General features: G+C 40.2%; 1 protein-coding gene across 5 annotated transcripts in view; it reads left to right on the top strand.

Moving 5' to 3' along the window:
* The window catches only part of NFIX (nuclear factor I X), a 244,892-nt gene that overhangs the window by 137,506 nt on the left and 82,188 nt on the right, over nucleotides 1-25,198 (top strand). For all 5 annotated transcript variants that reach the window (XM_053717870.1, XM_053717866.1, XM_053717869.1 and 2 more), the window contains one exon: nucleotides 20,027-20,089. In XM_053717870.1, coding sequence (XP_053573845.1) covers nucleotides 20,027-20,089 — 63 coding nt within the window. The remainder of the gene's footprint in view (nucleotides 1-20,026; nucleotides 20,090-25,198) is intronic.

Genomic DNA, 25,198 nt, shown 5'->3' with positions numbered 1-25,198 from the left:
TGCGTGTGTTTGACAGCCTGTCTGAGTTTAGGTGATTTGCCCCCCCTGGCTCTGACACGTGCCCCTGTTATTGCTGTCACAACCTCACAATCATTGTCTCATTGACCCCTGACCCTCTTGCACTAATCTGTGTCAACATGGCCCTAGGCTGGTGTTCTGCACCCTCCCTCTCTGCAGGTGGCTACCTCTCCCCCTCTCTCCTCCCTCTCTTCCACTGTGCTTTTTTTTTTCTCTTTCTTTCTTTTAACCATTTATCATCTGATTCATTTGCTAATATGTTTTAATAACGTTTAACCCCTATTTTGTGGGGAGTGTAGGAATTTTGGGGGGAGAGCAAATCCTGTGTACAGGCCACCAGTTGAAGAAGTCCTTGTCTGCAGATTTTATGCTCTCAAATGCAGAGGGGCACAGCTACATTACAGAGAGTGCTAATACACAGAGCTTATACTCTAATGCCGCAATCGTAGATATCCTCCTCTCTTTATGTTGATTTAATACATATGTTTTAGAGTTTGTTTTTATAAAATATATAAAGCCAGATTATGAGTGGAGCGCAAACGTTTGCATGCAAGCAGTAGCGGGTTTTTGCAATAGTTTGCACACTGGTTAAATTGTGCACGTATTACGAGTTGAACATAAATGCGATCACTTGAACGCAATCGTGATCTCTGCTAGAATAATTGCCGTGACTTCAGAGCTCTGGTTAACTGTTTTGCGAAAATAAAAAAGTTGCACAAAACACATAAAAAATACATTACGAAGTACACTCATAATTATCCCATCTAATAAAAATGATCAAATAAAAATATTGCACACAAAAGCTATGAGTGCTCGAAGATATGAGATCTCATGTGTTAGTTAAAAAAAGGCTTGCAAACGGCTTAAACATAGAGATACATACATATACATGTCTAAAGATGTATATGTGTGTATATATATATATATATATATATATATACTGTATATATGTCTATATATGTATACAGATGAAGTTATGTATTTATTTGTGTTTATATCGATTTATAAATACAAATATACACATATATAGACACATATAATAGTGCATTATAGCCCTTTGCCGTTAAGTACAGGTAGCCCTCAGTTTACGCAGGAGTTAGGTTTCAAGAAGGAATGGTTGTAAATCAAAACCGTTGTAAATTGAAACCTAGTTTATAATGTAAGTCAATGGGAAGTGAGGGAGTTAGGTTCCAGGCCCCTCTCAAAATTGTCATAAGTAACACCTAATACATTATTTTTAAAGCTTTGAAATGAAGACTTTAAATGCTAAACAGCATTATAAACCTAATAAAACAATCACACAACACAGAATATATAATTAAACTAAGTTAAATAAACAAAAACATTTGCTAAACAGCATTATAAACCTAATAAAATAATCACACAACACAGACTTCACTCGCATTTTTCTGAAAACAGTTCTTTCTATGCATTCCAATCTGGACTGATTTATAGACAGGAAGATCTTGTTCCTTTGAAATCTGCTCGATAACTCAGGTCTGGTTAAACTGATTAATTTCAGCTTGCTTGGCTTTGCTGCAACACAAGCGGACAGCTCCACCTACTGGCTATTTTAATAAATGCACTGCTTCACAATGCTTTTCAATAGCAGTCACATGACTGGAAAAAAAGGTTGTTATTCTGAAACGGTGTAAATTGAACCGTTGTAAAACGAGGGCCACCTGTAGATGAAAACATGTTAAAGCATATTTATGCAATAATCACATTTAATAAAGTGTTATATTGTGTATTTACTGTAAATATTTCACATTCAAATTTCCTGCAAATAGAGGAATATGTTATAAGTATTTCTAAATAGATATTCCTATATTTATATACAGTATGTGTATATATCTATACCTATATATAATCATGTATATATACATATATATGTACATATATATATATATATATATTGTACTAAAATACCATCAGATATATGTAGAAATATGTATTTATGAATAAATAGAACATATTATTCTATGTAAACAACATTTGGTTGTGAAATATTCATATTTTCATGTCGGGGTTAACACACTTGAGAATATGCAGTCGGGTTAGCGCAATTGAAAATATGCGGTCAGGTTAGCGAAATTAAGAATGCAGTCGGGTTAGTGCACTTGAGAACATGAGTTCTGGCTAGCGCGCAAGTAGGGTATTAAGTTTTTTTCCACTTTTTTTTCTCCATTGACTTCTTTGGGGGAATACATTTTCACATGCGCAATATTCTAATTGCACTAGAAGTAAGCTGTTTGGGTGCGCGATAACTTTTTACTTTCAACTTGTAATACAAGTACAACCTGACATACACAAACAAGTTGACTTCTAACGCTCTAACGGAAGTGCTAAATATCGCTCCACTCGTAATCTGGCCCATATTTTTTTATTGTGAATAAAAAAACAATTTCAGTGGGATTTCTCATTTGAAGTGCTTGTACACCCCCCACCCCACTTTGATATACAATATAGAGGGACACAGATACACTGCAAGGGTAGGATGAGTGGAGTCCTGCTGTAAAGTCTTTATACTCCAGTATTCAAAGTGACACAATATCACTAGTTAAATGCCTTTGTATTCAGGGAAGTCGGTCCCTGAAGGTTGGGGGGGGGGGGAGATGTGTTAATGACTGAGACACAGTTTGGTGACACGGTAAATGTAGAGATTGCTGGGGTGCCTGAAAGTGCCAGGACAGTAATTATCCTCCCAAGGCTGTTGTAATTAGCGACGGGCTGTCAGCTCACCAACACCACAATTACACAGGCAGTGTTCATACAGACTTTAACTATTCAACCCCTGACTGCTTGTGAGCAGCGACGTACAGTTTGCGTTGTGTGCAAGACTACAAAATGCTTATGCATTTTTTTGCTGCACGGTATATAAAAGTGGCTGAAACTGAAAATAATGAATGTAACTGGAATGTATTGTGCACATGCTTATAATCTGCATTATTGTGTGTGCGTGCGCATGTGCATCTGTCATTTGTAACTGGAATGCATCTGTTTATCTGTATATCCAGTATACATAAGTACGTGCATGCAGTATATGGTTTAATCTGATCTGCATGGTTCTCGTTACACTTTTATGTATTTAGCAGGAGTTAGATTGCCAGCTCTTCGTGTTACTTGTATTTGCATGCACCTAACACTGACTTCTCAGCCCCCCACCCAGTAAGTGAACGGGGCTGTAGTGAGTGTGAGATTTGGGTTCTGACAGAGAGGCAGTGTGTGCCAGCTGTGAGGAGGAAGAAGATAGGAATCTTCCTTATTTAATTATCGCAAAACAACAATTTGATACTTGTCACCCACTTATTAGTGGCAGAGAGGATGCTGGGAGGGAGAACAAAGTCTACAAGGTTTGTGTGTGATTTTGTAAGGGTGCTCAGCTTATACATAGATTTGTGGGAACGAGAATGCCTTGTTTATTTTAAGTGATATTAAAGCCAAATATTTTGTTTCCTGATTCAGACAGAACATGCAATTTTAAACAATTTTCTAATTTACTTCTATTATCACATTTTCTTCATTCTCTTTGTGTCTTTTGTTGAAAAGCAGGAAGTGCATCTGTCTGGAGCACTATATGGCAGCAGTTTTGCAAGAATGCTATCCACTTGCAAGAGCACTAGACGGCAGCACTACTTCCTGCTCCAGACACCTACCTATGTATCTCTCAAACAAAGAATACCATGGGAAAGAAGCACATTTGATAATAGAAGTAAACTGGAATCTTTTTAAAAATGGTTTTCTCTGTCTGAAACACAGAAGAAACTTTTTTTGGTTTTATATCCCTTTAAGCCTAATATAGGGTCATGTCCTTAATAAGAATTCAGAAAACTAATAATGAGACAGTTTTCTTGAATTCCTTTGTAGATAATTATTTTTTTAAGAGCTCTTAAGTGAATCAGCTCCAGGCACACATACATGCTTACATATACTCACATGCACACACACACATACATGCTTACATATACACACATGCACACACACACACACACACACATACATACATACATACATGCTTACATATACTCACATGCACACACACACATACATGCTTACATATACACACATGCGCACACACACACATACATACATGCTTACATATACTCACATGCACACACACACATACATGCTTACATATACACACATGCACACACATACATACATGCTTACATATACTCACATGCACACACACACATACATGCTTACATATACTCACATGCACACACACACATACATGCTTACATATACACACATGCACACACACACACACATACATACATACATACATGCTTACATATACTCACATGCGCACACACACACATACATGCTTACATATACTCACATGCACACACACATACATGCTTACATATACTCACATGCACACACACACATACATGCTTACATATACTCACATGCACACACACACATACATGCTTACATATACACACATGCACACACACATACATACATGCTTACATATACTCACATGCACAAACACACATACATGCTTACATATACACACATGCACACACACACATACATACATACATACATGCTTACATATACTCACATGCACACACACACATACATGCTTACATATACACACATGCACACACACATACATACATGCTTACATATACTCACATGCACACCCACACATACATGCTTACATATACACACATGCACACACACATACATACATGCTTACATATACTCACATGCACACCCACACATACATGCTAACATATACACACATGCACACACACACACACATACATGCTTACATATACACACATGCACACACACACATACATGCTTACATATACTCACATGCACACACACACATACATGCTAACATATACACACATGCACACACACACATACATGCTTACATATACACACATGCACACACACACATACATACTAACATATACACACACACACAAATACATACATACATGCTTACATATACTCACATGCACACACACACACATACATGCTAACATATACACACATGCACACACACACATACATGCTTACATATACACACATGCACACACACACATACATGCTTACATATACTCACATACATGCACACACACATACATACATACATGCTTACATATACTCACATGCATGCACACACACACATACATACATACATACATACATGCTTACATATACTCACATGCACACAAACATGCTTACATATACTCACAGGCACACACATACATGCTTACATATACACACATGCACACAAACACACACATACATACATGCTTACATATACTCCCATGTGCACACACATACATGCTTTCATATACACACATGCGCACACACATACATACATGCTTACATATACTCACATGCACACACACATACATGCTTACATATACTCACATGCACACACACATACATGCTTACATATACACATGCACACACACAAACACATACATGCTTACATATACTCACATACACATACACATACATGCTTACATATACACACATGCACACACAGATACATGCTTACATATACATACATGCACACAAACACACACATACATACATGCTTACATATACTCACATGCACACACACATACATGCTTACATATACACACATGCACACACATACATACATGCTTACACACATGCACACACACACATACATGCTTACATATACTCACATGCACACACATATACATGCTTACATATACACACATGAACACACACAAAACACATACGTGCTTACATATACACACATGCACACACAGATACATGCTTACAGATACACACATGCGCACACACACACACACACACACACACACACATACATGCTTACATATACTCACATGCACACCCACATACATGCTTACATATACTCACATGCACACAAACACACACATACATACATGCTTACATATACTCACATGCACACACACATATATGCTTACATATACACACATGCACACACATACATACTTACATATACTCACATGCACACACATATACATGCTTACATATACACGCATGCACACACACACATACATGCTTACATATACACACATACACACACACACACACATACATACATGCTTACATATACTCACATGCACACAAACACACACATACATGCTTACATATACTCAAATGCACACACACATACATGCTTACATATACACACATGCACACACACATACATACATGCTTACATATACTCACATGCACACACAGACACACACACATACATGCTTACATATACTCACATGCACACACATACATGCTTACATATACACACATGCACACAAACACACACATACATGCTTACATATACTCACATGCGCACACACATACATGCTTACATATACACACATGCGCACACACACACAAATACATACATACATGCTTACATATACTCACATGCACACACACATACATGCTTACATATACTCACATGCACACACACATACATGCTTACATATACTCACATGCACACACACATACATGCTTACATATACTCACATGCACACACACACATACATGCTTACATATACACACATGCACACACAAACACATGCATGCTTACATATACTCACATGCACACACACATACATGCTTACATATACACACAAAAACAAACACATACATGCTTAGATATACACACATGCACACACAGATACATGCTTACATATACACACATACACACACACACACACATACATGCTTACATATACTCACATGCACACACACATACATGCTTACATATACACACATGAACACACACAAACACCTACGTGCTTACATATACTCACATGCACACACACATACATGCTTACATATACACACATGCGCACGCACACAAACACATACATGCTTACATATACACACATGCACACACACATGCATGTTTACATATACACACACATGCACGCACACATACATACATGCTTACATATACACACATGCACACACACATACATGCTTACATATACACACATGCACACACATGCTTACATATACACACATGCACACACACATACATGCTTACATATACACACATGCACACACACAAACATGTGCATATAGACAAGTGTGCACTCACAAAATATACTTATACAGTGTATGTATATTTATGCTTTCCTTTCATACATGTGTTTGTATAAAACATGCTTGTGCACAAATACGTTTGAACAGTCTGTTCTGCTTGTGAACATATATTTGTATGCATATTTGTACAGTTTATATGTGAATGAATATGTATAAAAATGATCTAACAAGCAGACAATCAACAGCTGTCTATGTTCATTAATATAAATACTGCTTATTGGACTCATCAAGCCATGTCTGAGAACAATTAACGTCTGTCTATCTATTCTATATCTATCTATCTATCTATCTATCCTGTAGCAGACCTATTTAACAGAGAGCCCTGGTGCAAAAATGTGTTAGGCCCCTCCAAAAGGCAACTCAGTAGTACAATTGTAATAATTTACTTGCTGGTCTATCTATTTATCTATCTATCTATCTATCTATCTATCTATTTTAGGTCAGTGTACACACTATGCGTTGGAATTTAAGGATACGAGTTGTGCTCTGCCTCCCTCTAGTGTAATGAGATGGTACTTAACATTATCAACATACAGCATTGTATTAAAGGGATATTAAACAGTAAATACATGATAGACATAATTATGTATTCAGTGCAAATATTAGCCATAGACTGTTTACAATTATATTAGTTGTTTAAATATTAAGATATAATGGTAAAGATTTAGTTTCTATAAAGTACTCTAGTTTCTGTAAAGTAATGGGCGCTGCCATGTTTGAACAGGTTTTCTATTTACCTCTGTTTTCTGCTGAGAATAATTAGGGACAATTATAAATCAGGCAATAAAACAGTGCTGTATGGAAATGCTGTTAGATAACCTTATATTCCACACAGCCTTGTTTGTACAGTCTTTTTGTCTGTTTTATATCTGTCCCTAATTGTTCTCAGCTGGAAAGTGAGATATGGGGAAAACTTAAGTTGAAATATGCCACGTTATTTTATAGAAACTAAGTAGAATTCAGAAAACCAGCAATTTTCACAATTAAATTATAGGAAAAGGGGGCAAAAAATAAATAAATGAAAGTATATTGCAAAGTTTTTTAACTACATATAATTCAGCATTTTATATTACAATCTTATACTGTTTAATATCCATTCAATCCCCAATAAGAAACAATTTTGTAAAAAATTAGAACTACTGTGACTTTGAACTATAGCAATAATAAGAAAATAGTATACAATAGTGTATGTATATTATATTATATATATATATATATATATTATATTATATATATATATATATATATATATATATATATATATATATACACACACACACACACACACACATATACACACCCACACATATACATACATATATATACATAAATATATTCCCATAACTTTCTCTACAATGTAAAAACAAAAAACAATATATATATATATATATATATATATATATATATATATATATATATATATATATATATACACAAAAAGTATTATTTTTTTGTTTGTTTCCACCATTCCTTGTGTGCAAGATGATTCAATGTATATACTACTATAAAGTAGTGATTAGATTATTCAAATTACTTTGGATTTTAGCTTTGTTTGCAGTATTCCTTTATTCATTTTAGTACACGACTGAAACCATAGAGATTGTATAAAAGTTGTCCTGAATTTCTAGAAGTATCCACACAGTCACTGCCACCCAATAGACCTGAATTCCTAGAGGTTCACACAATAGAGGTAATATTGCACCAAGCTTATTCTTACAAATATTAGCCAAATTAGTCCTAGAGGTTTGGCTCTAGATTTAACTCTGCAGAGTATATTATATTATTCCTCGAGGTAACATTTAACAGGGAGGTGGGGCGGTACACATGGAGAAAGGGAGGGAGCGGGGCACTGAGATGAAGAAAAAAAGATAGAAAAAGTCTGATGAAGGGTGAGAGAAATGGAGTTTAGAGGGCAGAGTGAGGGAGCTAATGCATTGTGCAAGAGAGAGAGTGAGTTGTATAAAAACAGATAAAGTGTCAGATAAAATGGAGGGAAAGTGCAGCTTTTTTTTTAAAGGAAATGGCGTATAAAATTATAGAAGAGGGAGAAGTGAAAATGTTTTATTAGAATCAGCCCTTTCCTCTGCTGTCTCCCTCCCTTCTGTTCCCTTGTTCCTCCCCAGCCAGGGAGGGTTAAACAGGATGAATGTTGGTTCCTTGCCAAACAGATGCAGAACTGGATCCACACCAAGACTTCACATTTCACTTCTTCATATTATTTATTTATACTCTCATTTCATCCCCCTCACCCTTTCGTAGACATACAGAGGGAAGACTCAGTATTACTATACAGTGTTTGAGCTGGTTCATAGAGTTAAGATACAGGTAACCCACCCTCAATAAATACTCTGCTGCAAATATTGCATTCTTATACACAAAAATGCAGACACACATTTACATACCTACAAACACACCCACACATTTATGCACACCCACACATTTATGCACAAACACACATTCATGCACACCCACACATTTATGCACATACACACATTCATGCACACCCACACATTCATGCACACCCACACATTCATGCACACCCACACATTCATGCACACCCACACATTTATGCACATACACACATTTATGCACACCCACACATTTATGCACACCCACACATTTATGCACATACACACATTCATGCACACCCACACATTTATGCACATACACACATTTATGCACACCCACACATTTATGCACATACACACATTCATGCACACCCACACATTCATGCACACCCACACATTTATGCACACACACATTCATGCACACCCACACATTCATGCACACCCACACATTTATGCACATACACACATTCATGCACACCCACACATTCATGCACACCCACACATTTATGCACATACACACATTTATGCACACCCACACATTTATGCACATACACACATTCATGCACACCCACACATTTATGCACATACACACATTCATGCACACCCACACATTTATGCACATACACACATTCATGCACATACACACATACATGCACACCCACACATTTATGCACATACACACATGCATGCACACACACACACATTTATGCAGATACACACACACATGCATGCAAACACACACAATTATGCACATACACACATGCATACACACCCATACATGTATGCACATACAAACATGCATGCAAACACACACATTTATGCACATACACACATGCATACCCACACACACACACATTTATGCACATACACAGATGCATACACACACACACATTTATGCACATAAACACATGCATGCACACACACACACATACATTTATGCACATACACACATGCATACACACACACACACACACACACACACACATTTATTTATGCACATACACACATGCATGCACATACACACATGCATGCATACACACATGCAGGCACACACACACACACACAGTTATGCACATACACACATGCATGCACACACACACACATTTATGCACATACACACATGCATGCACACACATTTATGTACATACACACATGCATGCACACCCACACATTTATGTACATACACACATGCATGCATACACACATGCATGCACACACACACACATTTATGCACATACACACATTCATGCGCACACACACATTTATGCACATACACACATGCATGCACACACACACATTCATGCACATACACACATGCATGCACACCCACACATTTATGCACATACACACATGCATGCACACACACACATTTATGCACATACACACATGCATGCACACACACACATTTATGTACATACACACATGCATGCACACCCACACATTTATGTACATACACACATGCATTCTCATATACACAAAGATACAAATGCAAACACACATGCATTTAAACACAAACATATGTAAAAACATACACAACATATTCATACACACAAGCACAAACATACAATCAAACACACACATTCATGCAAGCAAACACGTGCACACATACACACACATATATCACCAAACATATATATGTGTACATGCACACACACAAATCATACACATGCACACACACATTCATGGAAGCACACACATACATATACACACATAACTATAAATAGAAGCAGGGATATATACAACATAGTGGGAAGAAACCATCATGAGAATTCTGCATTGGAAAGTTTACAATATAAAAGAACACAGATGTTATATAGAGGGAATAAACCTTAACAATAATGGAATCCCATCCTGCAGAGCTTAAACTCTTTCATATTGATGGGAGTAGATGCAACATAGGGAGGGAAAGAAAAGAATTTTGATCTGGCAGAGAATAAAATATAAAATACAGATGGACACAGATATGATGCAAATAGGGGATGGATAAATGGGAAAAGAGTATAATGATCAGCACAGCTTAGGTTGTGATATACAGAGGGGCAGGGATAAAACATGGGAAGAGCAATCCTTTGTTGCAGAGCTTACACTCTGATGCAAAGATGGACACAGGTAAAAGTAATTATGCAAAGGACATAATAATCAGCAAAACAAACACCTATCTAGCGAGGGCCAGAGATGCAACATATAGAGGAGCATTGAGAGAAGTGAATCCTGCCCTGTGAAGCTTACATTCTACTATATATAGGGACAAATATATGACATAGAGATAGCTGGAACCATTCCAGGATATGACCATTGACCCTTCAGGTATTACATTTGCATATAGAAACAACCAGATCCCAGCCTATGTCTCACTGTCACCCCTGTTCTTTATTTTTTATCCCACTCCCCATAAATTGAAATGCAGAGAGGGCAGTATGGTTTCAGCTTAGTCATGAAGCCCCAGCTGTGGCACAGATCTTTCCCCCGAGTAAGAGGGGCATCAGGTGCAGAGCAGAACATCCTGTGCCCACCTCCCATTTCACCACTCATGCCAACCCAGCCATCTGTAGACAGCTTGTGAGTTTATCTTGTCTCAGTTATTTGCATTGCATTCTGGGCCATGTAGTCTACTCTATCTTGTTTTATAGTCCTTTTGTTACATGAAAACGCTTATTACAGACTATAAACACCCATTAAAATCTATGAGGATATTTTGAGATGTAAATCAGAAATACGCTTCTCACAATATGTATTGGGATTAGTAGTCTGTCTACTGAAAAACATACACAAGTCTGGTTCCTAAAGTGGAATGGTAACGGGCACATATGCACACAACCCTTACACTTTATTTCTGTCATGCTTGTGTCAGTCAGTTCGGCAGTGTGAGGGCACAGCTAATCCTCTGTGTGTATGAGGGACATCTCTGGGCTGAGATTTATCTGCTGGAACTGCTGATAAGGAGCTGAGAGAACCTCAGAGCTTCAGCAGTCCTGAGGGAATTTGGATGAGATGGAGATGAGGCTGGCCTTAATACAAGGGGCAAGTGAGGGAAATATTATGCTTATGGCTGCCAGGAATAGCTGGGTGAGAAACAAACTCCTCTTGTGGAAGAATAAAGAGACAAAGGAGCATGATAAAAACACAGTGATGTAGTAGCCGTAGTGAGGTCTGTGCTTTTAAAGAACTAAATGCAGTTATGTAAAACTCCTGCTCCTATGACTTACATTCTGTAATGAACTCCACACCACAACATAGGAATTGAAAAGGATTATCTTACTAGGGTACCAGGGCCCATAACCACTGTATATTTTATGGGAAACAGCAAATTAATGATGCAACTGGAAATAATATTATATAGAGTTCTTATGATTGATATAACGCATCATGTCTTGGCCCCATTAGTCCTATTACCAGACAGGACAGGGTCAGTATTTCTATATTACTAACAATAGCCTTCAGTATATAATTACCAGCCATGTTGGTGGAATACTCCCCTTGATTAATTAAGCATATCTAATCACTCTATTCCACATGCAACGTTTCACTAAAGCTCACCCATCTCTCCATACTTAGTAAATATAGTCCACAGTGAGACTAGGCAGGTGGTTCAACGCTAAATGAATATAGGCACCTGATAGAGACTATTCCCTAGATTCACAACAGCCTTTCCAGCCGCTCCAATCTCACATATCGGGAAGAATAGAGCAGGGGCGTTTTCCTTTATAAGGAGTGGTTTGCATATGTGAACCATTAAATGTTTTTCAATAAATGTTTACTTTTCTTAAGGCCCCTTGTCTGATGAATGTTGACCTAGGCACTGAAGCAAATACAGACAACCATATTTCCCTCCTGTTTTCTGTTTCTTTCTCTCTATTTTGAAGAAAATTCATATGCTGTTCATTTTTTACACTCTGCGTCTGTAATACGTTACGCTCCTCACTCCCCCACTTGCATGATATGAAACCCGACAGCCAGCTCTAAAATGGCTGCCAATTTTTAAAATGGCTGCCAGCTATCATAACAGCTCTGTGAGATTCTGAGGCATATCTTAGATTCCTTACACTGTAATCCAGTTATAAAGAAAAAAAAGGTGTTGCAGATACTTTAAAACATCCTCGCCTGAGTAGTAACAGAAACTGATAAGCAAATTAGTTGAATGAAGGAAAACATAGGGCAGGAAAAAATGCCCTTTTCCTGGAGAGGTTGTTGGCATCTTTGTATGCTTTCGGGGCCAGATGGGAAATTTCATCCTTTCTACCAAAGAAAACGCTTCCCAAAAAAAAATGCTTAGACTGAGTATAAAAGTTTCACTGTTCCCAAAAAGACAGTAAAGCAAAATATTAATAAAAGTAATGATCAACACTCTGTGACAAATTGTAATGGTTCTGTTTATTAAATTCCCTTAGTGAATGTCAATTTTGTGCCCGGTTTTTAAAAATTCAATTAAAAACAGGGGCACTTTAATTCATCAAAATTTACATTTGACTCCTGTTGAGAAAAAAAAACTTACCTTTTAATCTTCACAGCAGCTCCAGCTTCCTCCACCCGTCGCAAAGCCTCTTCTTGAGTCTAAAATGAGGAATCCGGCTTCCTCCAATCACGGCATTGAATCAGACACTGATTCCCCCAGGGGGGGAAGCCGTGATTGGAGGATGACCTTTCCATCATTTCTGACGTCAGAAATGGCTTGCAACGACCGGAGGAAGCTGGAGCTGCTGTGAAGATTAAAAGGTAAGTTTTTTTTCACAACAGGAGTGAAATGTAAATTTTGATGAATTAAAGTGCCCCTGTTTTTAATCGAATTTCTAAAAACCGGGCACTTTAGCATCAAAATTGACATTCACTTTCACAAAACAGCACATACATTTTAGAATTGCTCTGTTTGTCATTGTTCATTTGTGTGGTTCAAGGGACATACTTGTATGTAGCTTTCATATTAGTAATAAAGAGTTTAATGTGTCCCATATTAGAGAGTCCCATATATGACCTATAATTTCCTCCTGTCCTCGTCACCCTGCAATAAGTGGGTAAAACCTCTTTTCATTCCTAAGACATGGAGAGTCCACAACATCATTCCAATTACTAGTGGGATATTCACTCCTGGCCAGCAGGAGGAGGCAAAGAGCACCACAGCAAATCTGTTAAAGGGACACTGAATCCAAATTTTTTCTTTCATGATTCAGATAGAGCAGCAATTTTAAGCAACTTTCTAATTTACTCCTCTTATCAATTTTTCTTAATTCTCTTGCTACCTTTATTTGAAAATCATGAATGTAAATCTTAGCAGCGAGACAATTTTAGGCTCAGCACCATGGATAGCACTTGCTTATTGGAGGCTGACATTTACCCACCAATAAGCAAGCATAACCCAGGTTCTCAACCAAAAATGGGCTGGCTCCTATGCATCACATTTCTGCTTTTTAAATAAAGATAGCAAGAGAACGGAAAAAAAATGATAATAGGAGTAAATTAGAAAGTTGCTTAAAATTGCATGCTCTATCCGAATGATAAAAGAAAAAAATTGCGTTTAGTGTCCCTTTAAGTGTCACTTCCCATAACACCCAGTCATTCTTTTTGCTTCTGTCAGTGGAGGAGGTGAAGTTAGGTGTCTGAAGATATTTGTCCTTTTTTGGGGTACTTTTCCCTGCAAGCAAGGATTTGGGTCTAGCTGTGTCCACTTCAATCTCTTGAGTAAGGGTGGCTTTTAAGCAGTTAGAAAGTAGTGAGGTGGTCCTTGCTCAGTTTTTCTAACATATATTGCTGCTCTTGGTATAGAAAGCCTGAGTTGGTTACTCTGTACTTTCTTTTTCTACAGGTCTCTGTAAGGAGTATGTGTCCTTTCACACCATGTGAGCTGTCTTCCTGCCAGACAGCTGGATTTGCAGGTAATTGCTTTTGTCTTCTACGTCTTGGAGACTTGCACTTCAGAGGATATTACTGCAATAATTAATTGGAACACATTTATCCTTTATTGGGGATTTATTAGGCACTTATTTTGTGACAAGAGACTAAGGGGTTAATCTTCCTAAATAAATGTGTGAGGAGGATATACCTTAACATATCATTTTTTATTATGTGGCTCATTATTGATTTTGAGGCTCTTATTGGGACTTACAGTGAGGGATAGAAGTGTGATTATATGCAAAATCGGCTGTATTAAGAGGGTTAATTATAGACACTGAAATGCTTGCTGGCATTTTTACTCTCCAGTTTATCAAAATCAGCTGTAAATGTGCGCTTTTGTTGTGTTGCGCAGTTTCTTTTCGGCCGATCACGCGACTCGCTCCGCTTCCGTTCACAGTCTATGAGCGGAGCGGCGGTTTTTGTCTCAGCCTCTCTAGAGATCGTCAGGAAGCCCTTTGCTGCGATCTGCAGGATTTTTCTTTGGTACAATATCGTATTTCTCAGGAGGGTCAGGTAGGGCACCTCAGACTGTCTGAGGTGTAGAGGTCCTTATTTAAGGGTTTTATTCTGAAGTTCAAATTCGCTCTGAGGGAATTACATTTTTAAAATGACAATGTCGTTTTAAATATATTTGTCATTCCAATAATATTTGGGAATCATGTCTTCTATGGATATGGAGCAGGAGTCTGTTCTTATGGATAAATGTTTACTGTGTCTAGAGGCCCAAATTGTTTTACCTATGCAATTTTGTTCCTCGTGTTTAGAAAAGACATTGAAATGTAAAGATACATTTCTTTTTTCTGAGCCTAATGTCTCTCAGGATGATGCTGTTCAGGCAATGCCACAGCTTTCTCCTCAAACGTCCAAAGCCTCGATGGCGTCACATACAGTGCCCTGCAGTTCCTCTCAGCCTCCTGGAGGAGTTTATTTGCCATCAGATTTTGCTGCTTAGATATCTTCTGCGGTATCTGTGGCATTATCTGCTTTTCCTATGTTGGGAAAACGCAAGAGGAAATCTAAACATTTGTCAGATGGTAAGGTGTCTGTTTCTTCTGATGCTGTGAAGGTTGACCTCCCTCATAAGTCTGATGAGGAGGATACATCGGTAGCCTCTGAGGGTGAAATCTCAGATTCTGATAGTATAATTCCTTTGTCTGACTCTGAAGAGGTAAACTGCAGATTTAAGATTGAACACCTCCACTTACTGCTAAAGGAGGTTCTGGCTACTTTGGACGACTCTGACGCTTCTGTCTCTGTCAACCATAAAAAATCTAGTAAACTTAACAAATACTATGATGTTCCTTCCGCTGTGGAAGTATTTCCTGTTCCAGACTGTCCCAGATCCTTGGGCTGTGGACATAGTATCTCAGGGGTACAAAATAGATTTCAAATGTTGTCCTCCCAAGGGCAGATTTCTCCTCTCAAGGTTATCTGCGGATCAGGTTAAAAGAGAGGCATTCTTAAAATGCGTTCAGGACCTTTCCTCCCTGGGAATGATTGCTCCAGTTCCAGTAAGAGAACAAGGTCTAGGATTTTATACAAATCTGTTTGTGGTTCCCAAAAAAGAGGGAACTTTTCGACCCATTTTAGACCTGAAGTATCTCAACAAGTTTTTCAGGGTTCCGTCCTACAAAATGTAAACCATTCGTTCCATTCTTGCTTTGGTCCAAGAGGGTCAGTTCATGACGACCATAGACCTTAAGGATGCATATCTTCATGTTCCCATCCACAGGGATCATCATCAGCATCATCAGTTTCTGAGATTTGCTTTTCTAGACAAGCACTTTCAGTTTGTGGCTCTTCTGTTTGGCACTGCCACAGCTCCCAGAATCTTCTCAAAGGTTCTGGGGGCTCTCTTGGCAGTTGTCAGGTCTCAGGGAATAGCGGTGGCTCCTTACCTGGACGATATATTGGTTCAGGTACCATCTTTTCATTAAGCATCTTTTCTATGTTCCCACGGATGGAATGTGAATCTGAAGAAGAGTTCCCCTGTACCAGCTACAAGGGTGATTTTCTTAAGGACCTTCATCGATTCCCTATCTATGAAACAAAAATTGATGGAGGTCAGAAGATCCAAGCTTCTCTCTACTTGCCTCTCTCTACAGTCTACTGTTCGACCATCAGTGGCTCAATGTATGGAGGTAATTGGTCTGATGGTAGCTTCCATGGACATCATTCCCTTTGTTTGATTCCATTTGAGAGCTCTGCAGTTATGCATGCTCAGACAATGGAATGGAGACCATTCAGATCTATCTCAGAGGACAGATATAGACCAGTGGACAAGGGACTCTCTCTTTTGGTGGATTTCTCAGGATCATCTGTCTAAGGGTACATGCTTCCGGAGACTCTCCTGTGTGATTGTGACCACGGATGCCAGCCTGCTAGGCTGAAGAGCAATATGGGACTAGTTAAAGGGCCTATGGTCTCGGGAGGAGTCTTTTCTCCAAATAAACATTTTGGAGTTGAGAGCGATCATCAATGCTCTGATGGCCTGGCCTCAGTTGTCCTTAGCCCGGTTTATCAGATTCCAGTCGGACAACATCACCTTAGTGGCTTACATCAACCACCCGGGAGGAACTCGGAGTTCCTTGGCCATGAAGGAGGTGACTCACATTCTGCAGTGGGCGGAAGCTTACAGTTGTCTTCTTTCTGCTATCCACATTCCAGGAGTGGACAACTGGGAGGCAGAATTCCTGAGCAGACAAACCTTTCATCCCTGGTAGTGGGCTCTCCACCCAGAGGTGTTCTCCAGGTTAACCCTCAAGTGGGGGGGTACCGGAATTGGATCTGATGGCATCTCATCAAAACGCCAAGCTTTCAAGGTACGGTTCAAGGTCAAGAGATCAAGGTCAAGGTCAAGAGGCCGCTCTGATAGATGCTCTGGCGGTTCGATGGGATTTCGGTCTAGCATACCTGTTTCCTCCGTTTGCGCTCCTTCCACAAATTATTGCTCGTATCAAACAGGAGACTGCGCCTGTAATTCTGATAACTCCGGCATGGCCTTGCAGGATCTGGTTTGCAGACCTAGTAAAGATGTCATCTCTTCCTCCTTGGAGGTTACCTCTGAGGAAGGATCTTCTAACTCAGGGTCCTTTCCTCCATCTAAATCTCATTTCTTTGAAGCTGACTGCTTGGAGATTGAATGCTTAGTTCTGGCTTAGTTCTGGGGTTTCTGAGTCAGTGATTGATACTATGATTCAGGCTCGCAAGCCTGTTACTCTTAAGATTTACCATAAGGTATGGCGTAAATACCTATATTGGTGTGAATCAAAGGGCTACTCTTGGAGTAGGGTCAGGATTCCTAGAATTTTGTCTTTTCTCTAGGATGGTCTGGAGAAAGGGTTGTCAGTCAGTTCTCTGAAGGGTCAGATTTCTGCATTATCTATTCTTTTACATAAGCGCCTGGCGGATGTGCCACATGTTCAATCTTTTTTTCAGGCCATAGTTAGGATCATGCCTGTGTTTAAACTTGTTACTACTCCTTGGAGTCTTAATCTAGTTCTTAGAGTTTTGCAGCAGGCTCCATTTGAGCCAGTACATTCCATAGATATTAGGCTGTTATCTTGGAAGGTTTTGTTTCTTATTGCTATTTCTTCTGCTCTGAGAGTTTCTGAACTCTCGGCTTTGCAGTGCAATTCGCCTTACCTTATTTTTCTTGCAGATAAGGCGGTCCTTCGTACTAAATTGGGGTTTCTCCCTAAGGTGGTTTCAGATAGAAATATTAATCAGGAAATTGTTGTTCCTTCTCTTTGTCCTAATCCTTCCTCTCATAAGGAAGTCTGTTGCACAACTTGGATGTGGTGCGCGCTGTAAAATTCTACCTACAGGCTACTAAGGATTTTTGCCAGTCTTCTGCCCTGTTTGTTTGTTTCTCTGGAAAGCGTAAGGGTTAGAAGGCTACTTCTACTTCTCTTTCCCTCTGGTTAAGAAGTATGATTCGTTTTGCTTATGAGACTACTGGACAGCAGCCTCCTGAGAGACTTACAGCTCATTCCACTAGGGCTGTCTCCTCTTCTTGGGCTTTCAAAAATTAAGCTTCTGTGGAACAGATTTGCAGAGCTGCAACTTTGTCCTCTCTGCATACTTTTTCCAAATTCTACAAATTTGATACTTTTGCCTCGGCTAAGACCTCTTTTGGAAGAAAGGTTCTTCAAGCGGTGGTGTCTTCTATTTAGGTCTAACTGTCTTGTTCTCCCTCCCTATTCATTCTGTGTCCTCTAGCTTGGGTATTGGTTCCCACTAGTAATTGGAATGACGTCTAGGACTCTCCATGTCTTAGGAAAGAAAATAAAATTTATGCTTACCTGACCCCACCCTTTTGATTAGACAGTATTTTTTTAATAAACCTAAGACACCTCTACACCTTTGTGTTATTTTCTTTTTCCATGTCCCTTCGGCTGAATGACTGGGGGTTATGGGTAAGGTAAGTGACACTTAACAGCTTTGCTGTGGTGCTCTTTGCCTCCTCCTGCTGGCCAGGATAGAATATCCCACTAGTAATTGGAATGACGTTGTGGACTCTCCATGTCCGGAAAGAAAAAAATGTATCAGGTAAGCATACATTTTGTTTTTTTCTTTTGTTAGTGGCAGAAAGGGGTCATTGCATAGACTGTTGCCAGTAATAATTATGTTGACAAAGTTGCCTTTTTTTTGCTTTTCATTTCTCACAGATTCCAGTCAATCTGATAACTCAAACCAGCAGACTGAGGTGGATATAAAACCCCCTCCAAATGGTAAGTCATAGATACTTATATTGTTCCATATAGTCTTGTTTAAATTCATCTGGCTGGCTTTGAATAATCTATCTTATAATTATTCCTATTACTCCTTTCTCTAAAATTCCTCATATTGCTATATTAACCTCTCTCTATAATTCATTATATTACCCTATATCACCTTTCTCTGTAAAATATTCCATTGTATTGCTCTATATAACCTCTCTCTATTACTTTACCTATTGCTCAACTTAATCTCTACCTTTAACTTATTGTTTTGCTCTACACAGTTTCTGTATAACCTTTTTACTCGTTAAACATTTTATAAAATTTCTTCCAATGTTCCATATACAATCTCCATATAACACCTCTAATAGCTCCATATATCCTCTCCAAACTACTCCCCTATTGATCCATATAGCCTTTCCCTATAACTTCCCTTATTGCTTAATATAGCCTGTCCCTATAACTTCCCCTATTGCTCCATGTATCCTGTCCCTATATTGTACAAATATATGTAGAAATATATATTTATGAATAAATAGAACATATTCTTCTATGTGAAATATTCATATTTTCATGTCGAATTAGCGCACATGAGAATATGCAATCCGGTTTGCACGAGAGTGGGGTGTTTTTCTTCTTAAACGGGGAGAGTCCACAGCTGCATTCTTTACTTTTGGGAAATACAGAACCTGGCCACCAGGAGGAGGTAAAGACACCCCAGCCAAAGGCTTAAATACCTCCCCCACTTCCCTCATCCCCCAGGCATTCTTTGCCTTTCGTCACAGGTATTTCGGAACATAACGGCCTTTTTTATCAGGCTGCGTGCTCTTTTTGGACTTTTGGAATTTTCTTTGGCCCGCATGAAGCACCTTGTGACCGGGTGTGGTCACGTTTCTGTTCTCCATTTCCGTATTCCTGACTGTGTAGCGACGGAGAGATTCTGTTTCGCTAGTTGTCTGGGTCATAGGAGGTGGTGAGTGCCCCAGCCATTGGGGGTGTTAGGTGCCGTTTATTTTTTTATCCATAATTTCAATCACCAAGTTATGGAGGATTCTGATTTTGTGGAGACAGATGTCTCTGATTTAGATTCTACTTCTTGCGAAGAATATGAAATGGCCCGTCCCTGAGGAGTCCATATCCCATGGGGCGCGTGCCCTAGATCCTTCTTTTGCCATGCAAGCAGGTGTCCCAAATGCCTTTACCCCTTCTCCGGAAGGCGGTTTGTATCCTCCAGAAGTTACGGCATGATTTTGCACGGCCATATCTATGGCATTGGTGCATTTACATCTTCCTGGAAGATACAGTCCATGTTCTGCTAACCAGGGCTTGTCAGGCGTGGGATCGTCTGGATCAGATAAGCCCTCTAGGGAAGCATTTTCCTCTGAGGCTTCAGGGGTCCAACCCTTGGGGGCCGGGGTCATCAGTTGCCCCGGCAGAGGTAAGTCTTGCCTTTCGTTATAGACTGGTGTGCCTTTGTGTCCTTCTGAGGCATGTTTTGGCAGTGCTGGAGGATTCCAGTTCTAATGGTTCGATAGATCCTCGGTCTTCCGTTCCGGATGACAAGCTGGGTTAGACGCATCGGGATAAAGTCAATCTCCTTATCGTCTCCATTTTTCTTTTTTTGGGATATCTTATTCCAGTCCTGAGCTTTGGAAGAATTGGGCCTCTGATTGGCTGGTCCTGTTAGTGTGTCCATTCTTCTTGGGCGTTCACCTGCGGGTGCTGCCTTCATTTACTTTGATCCGGTTAGGATGTATTTTATTTCATTTTGAGAAGCTCATGTCTGTTATAGTTTTTCCTTTTGGAAAACATTTATTTTCTGGAATTTGATACTAGCGATTTTGTGCACGCTTTAGCACTTCCGCTGCAGTTTGATCGCTTGTGTTAGGACATTGTTATGTTTATCGTTTGTTTGCCTATCCCTACTAGGGATTCAACTTTTCTGTGGACTTGGACAGTTCTGTGGTGTCCTATATATCAGGCTGGTCCTGGTCGGGCACTAGTTTTTCTGTTCCAGGATGTCTATATCAACCACGTGGTGCCCGTTTTTACTGGCTGGCCCGGTTGGGGTGCTTACTCTGGTGAGGAGTTTTTTTCTTCTTCTTGATTTTATATGTTATAGGAGGCCTTTTCGTTCCTAGACGTTAGGCTGGTCCTCGTTTTTCCTTTGGGTGGGGCATCAGAGGGGATTGGGCTCAGTCCTCAATGTCCTGTTCCTGATTGTTGGCGGGGTTACCGTGATTCTGCTAAGGCTTACTCTGGGGGTTCCTGAGTTCCTTTGGCCTCAGAGCTAGAGTTATCTTCCTGAGGGGGTTACAAGTTCAGATGACTCTTTGGATATCTGTGGTACCAGGTTAAGTGGCGATTCTCGGCTCTTCTTTTGCTATTCTTTTTCTTGGATTGTCCGTTGTGAATCCTTGGCGACTATACCTATTCATTATGGGGTTGAGGTTGCTGTGCCACTTTTCCCCTTCATTAGGGCTGGATTTCTGGTCATCTGTTTTCTGGAAGCTCTGGGTTTTGGCCCTTTGTTTCGCCCTACGATATCTCGGCTGCTTCCATATTTTTGGAGCTCTGGAGATGGTGTTGTCTCTTTTTCCTGCGGTTGCACCTGCTAGGCATTAGGTTGCCTATGGTCTCTCCACCCTGAATGCGCCCGATCTCGTCTGATCTTGGGAGATGAGCAGGGTCGGCATGGTTAGTACTTGGAATGCTCGTTCATTCGTAAGTTCCTTGAGCTGTAGGGGTTTCCGGCATATGGACGCTGAGAGGATTTTTGGAGACTATTAATCTTCTCGATCTAGATTTCTAGGTTCTGAGTGCTGCTCTCTTGTAAGTTTTCCTTAGTCTTTTGACTTATTGTCCCTCAAGCATTTAGGGATCAAGCTCCCTGTCTCCAGGATACTTATGTGAACGTTCAGTGTCCAAGGTCCCTTGGATGCGGCTGTGATTGCATCTCCTATGGTGCAAGGTCTTCTCCGGATGGGCATAAAGAAGACAAAAACAAAAAGCGCACTCGATTCAAGGTAAGTTTATTTTACAGACGCAATGCGCGTAGTATAAAAACACACTTACAAACTGTGTGAATAAAATCAGCAAGTGATCACAGATCGTTGGATGAGTTGGCCACAGGAACCTCTCTCCGTAATGGATCTATTAGACATATCTTCTCCGGATGGGGTAACCCATGGGTTCCTCAGGTGTTATTAGTTTCAAGCCGGCTCCGTGTTCCGGGTTTCCCGGTTTATAGCCCTGATTCTTGTCTTTGACTGGACGTTTTTGGGTTATTCTGTGTCCTGATCTCTTAGAGGGATCTGGACGGCCCAGTTTTCCGGTTCTGGAACGTCCTCTTGTCTCTTTATCTGGGTTTTCTTCTTAACGAAGAATTGGAATTCTTCTGGGCCAGCTGTAGTGGCCGGATGGTTCCTGTCATTCGGTATTGTCCTTTTGACAAGCGGTTATGTTTGCTTTTCCCCTCCTTTTTGGGGGAAGACTGGACATACCTCAGTATCCGCATGGTGCCTTCTCTTCCTCTGTTCAGGGGGTCCTCCTTGCCTTGTGTGCAGGATGTTATGTGACAGGTTGCTTTCTGGTGGCATGCCGTTTCTGTAGTCTCAGTATGGGGTCTCCATTTTTGGGAGTGCCCATTCTATTGGGAAGGGAGCTGTGTTTGGATTCTGGAACCCGAGCTCGTCTTGGGGGTCTGAATCCCCTCCTTCTCATTCCTGAGCATCTTGTTGGTTCGGGGAACTTTTCAAAGTCCTTTCGGACTTTGCCAGTTGCTTTGATGCTGGGTCCGTTACCTCAGTGTAGGGGTCAGAGATCTGACGGCCCGGTTGAGCTTTGACCGCGTATCATCGTTAGATTGTTTGGACCTTCCTTAGGTGGGAGGTTACGCAGTGTTTCTTTCCCTCAGCAAGTAGCTTTCTCTGCTGGTTTTTGGGTGCTCTCCTTTCCTCCCTGTCTTCTTAGGAGGGAGTTGTTCTGCACTTTTTTCTTTGGAGCTTTTCCTCTGGGAGAGTCCTGGTGCAGATTCCTAGCATTGTTTAGCTAGTGTTGACGGCTTGCGTCCGCTGAGACCTCTTTGCACAGGGAAGCCTGTGGCTTTATCTGGAGCGTACTTAGATATTATGGTGCTATTTTTATCAGTTCCCGGGGGTGGTTTTATTCCTCGGTCGCTCTATCCTGAGTGGGGGTTTGCACCCTGTGTATGGAAGGGGGTCTATCTTGTCCCTCTAGGTTTCCAGGATTGGGGCGTTACTTGGCCCCTTGGACTTCCATGCAGATAGGGGTTTGGGATTTTTCCTCCCTTATCTCTGCTTGGTCAGTAGGGTTTGTTCTCTATGCATCCTGTTGCAACCGTGGTTGCGCTCTGGGAGTTATGTTCGTTTTTTTTTTATTGCCCTAGTTTTTGTCCGGTGGTCCTTTTGGACTATTGTATCTGAGTACTTCTTCTTCTTCCCTTTTGGGAGAATGGGAAGGTCCCCCCTTCCCTCGGGTGAGGAGTGCGTTTCTGTGTGGGCTAGGAGCCTGCAGGACTTTGTCTGCTCGGAGGCCTTTGTGCTCGGTGGAGTCTAGTGATTCTGGGCGGTCTCTAGCAAGGGCCTTGTTGGTCTTACATGATGGGCAGTTACTTGGTTCTTTCCTTTTTTGTTTGGTCCTTCTGCTTCTGGTAAAGCAGTTTTTTTGTTGGGCTTTGGGTGTTTTCAGGCTGTGGTGCCCTCAGATGGGGCCGCCTCTTGTACCCGCCCGTTTTGCATTCAGTGTCCTCTATAGCTTGGGTATTGGTTTCACAAAAGTAATGGATGCAGCTGTGGACTCTCCCCTTTAAGAAGAAAAACTTAAATTATGCTTACCTAATAATTTTCTTCTGACTAGGAGAGTCCACAGCTCCCCACCCGCTTTTTTGTCTATGAGGCGACAGTATTTTTTATTCTTCTGGCACCTTTTTCACCCTGGTATTTCTCCTACTGTTCCTTGTTCCCTCGGCAGAATGACTGGGGGATGAGGGAAGTGGGGGAGGTAATTAAGCCTTTGGCTGGGGTGTCTTTGTCTCCCCCTGGTGGCCAGGTTCTGTATTTCCCAAAAGTAATTAATGCAGCTGTGGACTCTCCCCGTCAG

Source organism: Bombina bombina, chromosome 6 (genome assembly GCF_027579735.1).
Source record: "Bombina bombina isolate aBomBom1 chromosome 6, aBomBom1.pri, whole genome shotgun sequence".
Classification (NCBI taxonomy): Eukaryota; Metazoa; Chordata; class Amphibia; order Anura; family Bombinatoridae; genus Bombina; species Bombina bombina.
This window is presented reverse-complemented; position numbering and strand designations above follow the sequence as displayed.